This window comes from Alosa pseudoharengus, unplaced genomic scaffold (assembly GCF_046254945.1).
Source record: "Alosa pseudoharengus isolate Yale_2024_CS ecotype anadromous, Long Island Sound unplaced genomic scaffold, YU_APseudo_1.1 YU_APseudo_1.1_scf_17, whole genome shotgun sequence".
Classification (NCBI taxonomy): domain Eukaryota; kingdom Metazoa; phylum Chordata; class Actinopteri; order Clupeiformes; family Clupeidae; genus Alosa; species Alosa pseudoharengus.
In genome coordinates, this window is record NW_027468640.1 from 34,998,548 (window position 1) to 35,007,405 (window position 8,858).

An 8,858-nucleotide genomic window follows, 5' to 3' on the forward strand; every position below is an offset into this window, starting at 1 on the left:
TCTTTAGTTTTGCACTGATTCACACCCCCCTGGGGTTTCCGTGCGCGCGTACGTGTGTGTGTGTGTGTGTGTGTGTGTGTGCGTGCGTGCACACTCATGAGTATGAGTGGCGGTAGTGGTTTCCTAGGTTTCTGCTACACTGCTGCTGTGAACACCTGACTCTGTGGCTGTCAGGTGTAGGCACACATTCACTGGAGGCCAATCTGCTTCAGTGGTCCTGGCATTGCCATGCTGACAAGGTTTGTCCAGATTGGGATTCTCTGGCTGAATCTGTCCTGGGCTTTATGCAACATAGGTGAGTGTGTGTGTGTGTGTTCACGTGCACTCATGTATACGTTTATTTGGCTGATGAAACCATGCCACACGAAAATCAAATGCACTAAACAAAGTACATTAAATTGGCTTTAAGTTTGAAGATGTGATTTTCTTTGGATGCATTTTTAGTAAACACCTTGACTTGCTTAAGCTCTGTTTGTTCATAGTTGCAAGATAAAAGGACTAAGTGATTTGTTACGATGCTAATGATTCATGAAGTTTGGTCAGTAATAGGTCAAAGGTTTGGCTAATTCCCCAGACCAGTTAAATTTGTCGTTCATCTGAAACTACACATGCCTTTGTGTATGCATGTTTGTGTGTTGCAGATCTGACTTTGGGTAAATGTGACACTCGGTTGAGTGTGCTGGATTTCTTTGTGCTTTTGCAGTGGAATTGCACTGGACTCATGCCAAATACCACCTTCAGAGTTGAAATCAAGATGCAAAAGTAAGATAATGTGTGTGTATGTGTGTAAAAAAAAAGCATAATTCCAGATCAGAACATAATGGAGGATGTGTGTGTTTATGATTTTTATCTCTCGACTGAATGCATCTTTTGGGACAATAGAAAAATGTAGACGCATATGCAAATTGGGGCAATCTGTGTGTGTGTCATCTGAAACTGTAAATGTCAAATGTCATATTGCATATACAGTACATTTAATCTGAAACAGACCTGGAAACTGTGTGTGTGTGTGTATGAGAGAGAGAGAGACTGAGAGATGGGCAGTATCAATTGCTGACAATAGAAAGTAAAACTCAGTGGATGGAAGTAAAGCGGCAGGGGCAAGACAGGAGGGCGGAGGCATTAGCCATGGAGAGATGGAAACGAAAGTGGGCTTATGAATAAAGGAGAGTAAGATAAGCAACAGAGATCCACAGGAGTGTGTGTGTGTGTTAATGAGTAAGTGAATGGACAAGAGGGCAGGGGAGAGAGAGCGGGTGTGTGATTGCTTTAAACTAGAGAAAGAGGGTGGGGGAGGGGGGGCTGAGGTGGAGGATTGGAAGGCTGGAGGTAAACTCAGTCCATCCAGCCCGTGAGGCCTCACTTACAAACATACACACCCACACACTTACACACACACATATACATAACTACAACCACTCTCACTTCACATCCACAAGATCAGAAAGATACACTTGACCACATTTACCAATTGGACATATTTCCAAAACTTTTTTTCACTGTTGACACGTTCATTTAAATCGTGTGTGTGTGTGTGTGTGTGTGTGTGTGTGTGTGTGTGTGTCCCAGTGAGTATCCCAGTGAGTCCTGGAGAACTGTGGCCCAGTGTGATAAGATCTCATCTTTGAGCTGTGACTTGTCTCGGGAGATCACTGAGATCACCCTTCACCACGTCCGGCTGGGAGTGGAGGAATGGCACGGGCACGTCCAGTGGACGTGCAATCTTTCATATGACCTGAGTGATTATCTCCTCCTGCCTCTCTCTCCCTCATCACTCTCTCAATCCCTACCTCCCTCTCTCTATTATTGAATGATTTTTCTCTTTATTGTTGGGCACTGTTCTGTTGTGGTCTGTAGTTCCACATGTATACACTGGGCCGTGCTGAACTTAATCTGTCCTCAGTCTGAGTCAGTCCTCAGTCAGACTGAGGACAGAATAAGTTCAGCACGGCCCAGTGTATACATGTGGAACTACAGACCATTACCTGGAATTTTGCACTGAGTATTAATTCAATACTAAGACAAACAATGAATGTTCTCTACTTTCACCCAGCCAATTGGCCAGATTTGGGAGCATTCAGTGCCCCCTCTCTGTCTTTGCGGGTTGAGGACCGTGGCAGAGATGTCTGGACACCGCATATTGTAGTGGAGGTCAAGTTTCCCTGTGCCCCTGAGGTCCTGTGTCAGGTCGATTCCGAAGGATGCTGCTCCGTGTTGTTTATCCTGTCTGATATTAGCGCTGTCACGGTGACCCTGTTCAACAGACAGCGGCCGACGGAGAGGGAGGTAGGAACCAACGTTCACTCCAGCACCATTTCACTCACTCCCTCTCTGTCTCCATCTTTCACTCTGTGTCTGTCTGACATTCTCACTGTGCTTCACTTCATTTTAGAATTGCTATGGGAACAGCAATCAGCAATGTAATTACATTCAATCTGCTTTTATCTTATTTTACCTACTTGACAAAATTCTCCATTTTCTATCTCTCTAACACTTAATTTTTTTTTTGAAGCAAATTTCCATTTCATGTTGAAGCTCATCTTCCCACAAGAAGTTTGATATCCATTTCCGACTTATGCAGTGGAGCTTCTTCTTATTGGCTTCTGTGTATGTTTATGTGGATGTTTATGGATCTTTGCTGACACTTTTTTTGTCCAAAGCAGCTTACCATGACATCAATAAACAGTTAAAATAAACAATTTAAAATAATCAGTTTAAAGTAAAGTAACGCCTAAAAATAGTAATTTAGTAAATAAATAAAAGAATGAATTAGTTAGGTACAAGGTAAACAGGTGAGTCATACCTACCCTGCAGCATCTTCTACTGTGCTCGCTCGTTCTCTCTTCAGACCCGCACCGGATCCGTGAGCTATGAGGACGAGGACAAGGAGTTCAGTGTAGAATTTGGAGGCCTGGTTCCAGATCAGGAGTATTGTGTTGTGGCCACCTTCAGATCCTCTGCCACCTCTCAGCCGGTCTGCCAACAGCTGAACACACTTCCTGTAGGTAAGCAGGAAACAACAGGGAACCTACAGGAAATATGATCATTACAGTAATTTCAGATGTATGAACCACACCGTTTGAATTCCCATGAATAGCCCATAACAGTTGTATGAGCCTCAAGCTGAGAACATTACAGACAGTAATTGTGGTACTAAATGCACATGCCAAAACATGCTATTTATCCATAGTAAAGTGCATAGTAAGGTAAGCAGGAAACAACAGGGAACCAACAGGAAATTACTAAAAACACAAGCAAATGTTATTTTTCCATTGTAAAAAACATGAAAGGTTTATTCAAATAACAATATCAATCTCATAGGAATCACAGTGAATATTATATAATGATATCAATCTCATAAGAAACGCAGTGAATACTATATATTGTTTGTAATTGTATCTCTTTGCTGGCTTGTGTGTGTCTAACCAGACCTGAGGCCCATATTGCTGGGTACAGCATTGAGCGTTTGTTTCTTCATACCCCTTGTGGTTGCATACCTGAAGAGACGAAAAACACACACATCAGAGTACCGCCTCCCACGATCACTGGTAGTCACACACACACAATAACCTGATAACTGATATGATCGCACACCCATACCAGACAGGAACACATTCACTATATTGATATTAGTGTGTTTTGCACATCTAGGCAGGTAGACACATAATTGAACGTTTGGCATCCTGTGGCATATAAGACACACAAAACACACATAAACCATGGAACACTAGTCTTCCTACCAGTCCTAGTCACTATGGAGAATCTTGTGTCAGTTTAGGTAAGAACACACACACACACACACACACACACACACACACACACACATATAAAGTGAGTGATCACATAATTTACAAATGACAACAGCCAAGAATGCATCACAACAGTTACTTTTTTGCATACGTGTGTATGTGCATATGTACATGTGCAGATACATGCATGTGTGTGTCTCCAGGCAGGTCTCCTTGAGCTCGCGTCCGGCCTTCCCGTCCCTGTTGTGGCCGCTAGCGTGCTGTCTGCCGAGGACAGCCCCTCCATCATCTCCCTCTGCAGCTGTGACTTCCAGCCCACCGCCACCCAGCTCCCAGCACCCAGCCCAGGCCAGCACCAGTACTACTCCAGCGCCTTCCCCAAGCACCCTCCCTGGGACGCACGTGGCTCTGGAAGTGGGGGGTCTGTGCCTGAAGGCCTGGACGTCCCTCAGACCCCACTGTTTCGAAAGGGCAGCTGTGACTCCGAGGTGGAGACAGACAGGGGACCCCAACATGGGGAAGGGTTCACGTCTCTCCTAGATGGTGTGGGGATCCCGCTTAGCTCTCTGATACTGGGGATGGGTGAGGAGGGGGACTGGGTTTACCTCCACGAAGGATTAATGGTACAGTCCGGATGTGAGATTTCCACTAGGAAGGACGAAGTTGAGATGTACCACGGAGAAATGGAGGGGGTGGGGGACATTTCATAGGTGAACCTAATCTACTCTAGATGTGATCGAAGCTGATGTGTAGGGACTAGCTGGATGAATGTCTCCCTTTGTGGTGATTATTCAACAGCAAAATGCTCCTCAGTGGAAAAATACAAATGTGCAAATCACAAGCAGAAATTTTCTGGGAAATGACGCGGGTCCCAACTCCAAACTAAATTAAATAATGGGGAGTACGGGCAACTTGAAGACATTAATCAACAAGTCGGAAGCCACCCCTGCAGAAGAAAGCGTTAATGCTTGATTTGCTTTCAGCTGGAGATGAACAACACCTATCGTGAGGAGCAGAAGCGTTCACTGGGGTGGAAATCCAAACCACAGAGCTAGCTGTGGCCGTGCTCGCTGATGTGAGTGTGTGAGGGGAGAAAATGTTTGTGTGAGCATGTGCTCAACTTGCAATGTTTTTTTTTTGTGTGTGAGTAAAAGTCATGGTTGGCATTGTATAGTGATGAGCTGACCTTTAAAAAGTGCCATATTGGTCACTATTGATTCTTATCCACTAATGACTAGCCATTTAAAAAACAAAAGGTGGAAAAACCTTAAATGTCAGGTTTCTTGTTGACAGTTTTCATAGCAACGGAATAGGGTTACACACGGCTCCAACAACTTAACCACATGCCCAAACAGAACAGAAGTGAGAGAGCCAGGATGTCATTGCACTCTAGCCACAATGCAAAGGCCATGAAACCATGGTGACAAGTCCTCTTCAAATGAATTCTATACAGCGTGTGGCTAACCACCTAAGGCCCATCGAGGTGTTTTTTTCTCATCCTGTCAAGATTGTTTTGACACATTTTTGATTATTACCAACACCAACTGTAATAACTGCCATATTTTATTATTCTCTGAAGTTCAGATTTCAACATCTCTAAGATGATCTTAAAATATTAATCTTAAATATAGCTGCAAGCAGCAATGAGGGGGCCAAGCAGAATAGGCCGGAGTAGCCACGGCGACAAGATAGAACTCAGCAGACACCCGCGATCAACACTCTCAACAAGTGTCACATCAAAACATAGCTGATTTCGTAGGGCTGAAACAGGGCTGATGAGTATTGCCACCGCCTCCGCCAGCCAGCCCCCCCCACCTAATCACCCCTGCCCGTCCCACCCCGTTCTGCCCCGCCCCGCTCTTGCACGCATGCACGCATTAGAATGAACTGGATGGAACATGTTGTCACCAGTTTCACATCAAAAAATAAAAGATCGATAAAACACAAGCAACTACAGATCAAAATGCAATATTGCTAATTGCAGCACTCCCTACAGGTCAAAGGTCACCAAAGTTTGTGAGCGTCCTCCTAATGGGGTCATGAATCTATGTAGTAAGATTGGTTATGATACATGAAAGGGTTGCTGAGATATGAGCTCACTTCCTGTTTGGCGGCTTCGCTGCAAATTTCGATTGGCTGTTACAGCCGAATGCTGCTGTCAATTGTTCCAAAAAGCAAGGCACTGATAAGGCATGGTCTGAAGATGGTCTCTGCCAATTTTGGTGAGGATCCGCTGAAATTTGTGACCTGCGAAAACCTTTTGATGTTTTTGATTAAATCCAATATGGCGGCCGAATAAATTACGATGATGATCACAAGTTGGCTTGTGTCGGCCTAAGGACCTCCAACAGTATTATCAGACACCACTAGTGCGTTTTAATTCTAAGCACAACAGCAGCTACAGGCCAAAAGGCATGTTTCTTAATTACAGCGCCCCCTAGAGGTCAAAGGTCACCAGATTTCTTGAGCGTCCCCCTGATTGGGTCCTGAGTCCATGTACTAAGTTTGGTTATGATAGATGAATGGGTTGCTGAGATATGATCTCACTTCCTGTTTGGCGGCTTCGCCGCAAATTTCGATTGGTTATTACGGGTGAACGGTTTAAGTTCCGAAGACAAAACACCACAACTTTTGTGAGGCTTTGTCTGAAGATCATGTATGTCAAGTTTGGTGTCGATCGGACAAAATTTGTGACCTGTGAAGTTTTAGTTTCACTTTCACTAAAATCCAATATGGCGGAAAATCCATCATGGAAAATGACGTCATAGGGTGCGTTGAACTCGGCCTGGTCCAAGGATTCCAACGATACCTCATTTTCCAAAATCGGGCCAACGGGTCAGAAGTTACATGCGTGAATGCATGTCCAACTTTGGCCTGTTGGTGGCACTAGAGTGCTTGAGATGCCAACATGAAACTTGGTGAAATGAATCATGGGACTGTCCCAAATTGGTGTGCCAAATTTCACAACTTTTCACCAGACGGTTCTATGGGCTGCCATTGACTTCAATGGCAGAGGAATAATAATAAGAAAACTAACAAACACAATGGTTGCCTCGCAGCTTCGCTGCTTGGCCCCCAAATATTAGGCTATTTTAGAAAATGTTTATATTCAGGGTATTTCTGAAATTATTTTAGAATGATTTCAGATGACAGAAAAAAGAATTTGCAGAGGAGCTGTGAGGTTGATTTGATTTCAGATGACTTTTGATTCTTAATAGCACATATCACACTGCCTGGCTTCTTTCACTTTATCTACTGAGGCATATTTAAGTACATCTGTGTTTAAAAAACACAATTTGTAAAACTTTTTACTAAAAGTCTTTTGACATTTGCAGTATGCTTTTGTCTTTTAATAAGTCTAAAAAATATTTACACTTAATATTAACTCCCAAACCTAATTATGTACCCCCCCCCCCCAAAAAAAAAAAAAAAAAACATTCTATCTAGATGGTGTGTTAAGCAATGTACACAAAATTTGTAATACACTTAATTTTTTTAAAAGTCTGTTCAAGAATACATTCCACACTAGAATTATAGGGTTCTATATGCGTTCTGAGATATTGAGCTTCAAAGTCTTAGAATTCTTTCATAGCTCAATTTTGACAAAAATGTCAGATAGAACCTTTTAATTCTAAGTGGATGACATGTAATTACATTAAACATTATTAATAACTAGAGAGAGAGAGAGGGAAAAAAATGGGGTAGAAAAGGAGGGTAAGGGGAAAAGAGAGCCTGGTCCTGGAGAAAGTGACTCACTCCCTGACTCTGAGCATCAACGACTAACCACAGCTTGTGCAATGGGGAACAAACTAACAAACTTCTCAAACGACACACAAACTGACTTATTCAAAGTGACTGCAGTTAACACCAATTTTAACCCAAACACTCAACAAACACCCACTGGTACGGTCTGATGAAGAGCCTGTCATGGATGAGATGCTTTTTTGACATTGTAAGGGAACAAGAGATCTAGATGTGGTTTATTGTGCAGGTCCTGTCTGTCTTCAGGGGAGCTGTGTGTACGCGCATGTTCACTTGAGTTCTACACCACCTTTTGTATTCCTCACGCCCCATCACACGTTTGTCTCCACAGTCTTTTTATTTGGCTGCTCTTTGTGCATAAACAGTTTCATACAGGTTTTTTATATTACAAATTTATCCTATATACAAAAACACTCAGAAGCAGTCAGGGCACTGTTAGTGTGTGTGTGTGTGTGTGTATATATATATATATATATATAAGTCTGTGTGTGTGTGTAAGAGAGAGAGACCGAGAGATATCCTCAGGTTCAAGTTGGCAGTGCACACTTCTTCATTGGATCTTGGCACGGTGGCTCTCGTTTGCCTTCTTCCTCTCTTTCATTCGTTCGTTCATGATTACAGTGAGTTCTTCTGTTGCTATAGAAGCAGCTGTCAATTAGCCGGAATCAGGCGGAGTCCTGCTCATCTACGCCAGTACTGTTGAACAGACACACACAAACATTTTTGAAACACGCTTTAAACAAGTCTTTATTGTTGTTTTAGGTGCACTATAGCACTTTGAGGTCATTGAGTTGATGTAAAGTGTGTTATAAATAAAAATGATTTATCAACATCAGCAGAACACAATGTCCACATGAGAGAAAGGAACGTTAACTACAAGGTTTACACTCTTGAGCAGTAACTTGCAGATTTCTGGCAACAAACACATGCAAACTCCATACCTGGGCAAATTTGTGAATCTGCTCGACCACTGCTGCAAACAGCGCCCCCACACTCTCATCAATCAAGCTCTGCATGTAGTGCACTGCCTCCTCATCAGAAAGGTCCAATCGGAACTTGTCTTGAACCTGATATCAGAGCCCAGAAGGTCAGGTCACATATCACATACTCGTATGATGTTCTAGACCTGTTTACTGTTCATTTTAACTATTGTATTGTTATATTTGTAAGTTGCTTTGGACAAAAGCATCTGCTAAATAAATAAAACCATGTTTGTTCAGTTAAAAATTAAAATCGAGTCATATATGCTCTCAGTCTTGTTTACATTTGAACACAAATGCAACAGAGCCTACACACAAGAGAGCAAGAAGACTTTTATGCTCTATGATCTATGAGTTCAAAGTATCA

General features: G+C 42.8%; 2 protein-coding genes across 4 annotated transcripts in view; one reads left to right on the forward strand and one right to left on the reverse strand.

Annotated features, from left to right (window-relative positions):
• The first annotated feature begins 162 nt into the window (after nt 1-162).
• On the forward strand, nt 163-5,918 carry LOC143128123 (uncharacterized). Its single transcript, XM_076289789.1, has 7 exons — nt 163-295; nt 642-762; nt 1,570-1,739; nt 2,054-2,286; nt 2,849-3,005; nt 3,430-3,548; nt 3,953-5,918. Exons 1-7 carry the CDS (start codon nt 229-231, stop codon nt 4,457-4,459), a joined length of 1,374 nt encoding a protein of 457 aa, XP_076145904.1. The 5' UTR covers nt 163-228; the 3' UTR covers nt 4,460-5,918.
• A 1,911-nt stretch (nt 5,919-7,829) lies between these two features.
• Nucleotides 7,830-8,858, reverse strand: part of pik3c3 (phosphatidylinositol 3-kinase, catalytic subunit type 3) — a 15,875-nt gene continuing 14,846 nt past the window's right edge. For all 3 annotated transcript variants that reach the window (XM_076289387.1, XM_076289388.1, XM_076289386.1), the window contains 2 exons: nt 8,453-8,578; nt 7,830-8,207 (listed from right to left, as the gene is read on the reverse strand). In XM_076289387.1, coding sequence (XP_076145502.1) covers nt 8,193-8,207; nt 8,453-8,578 — 141 coding nt within the window. In that variant the 3' untranslated portion in view covers nt 7,830-8,192. The remainder of the gene's footprint in view (nt 8,208-8,452; nt 8,579-8,858) is intronic.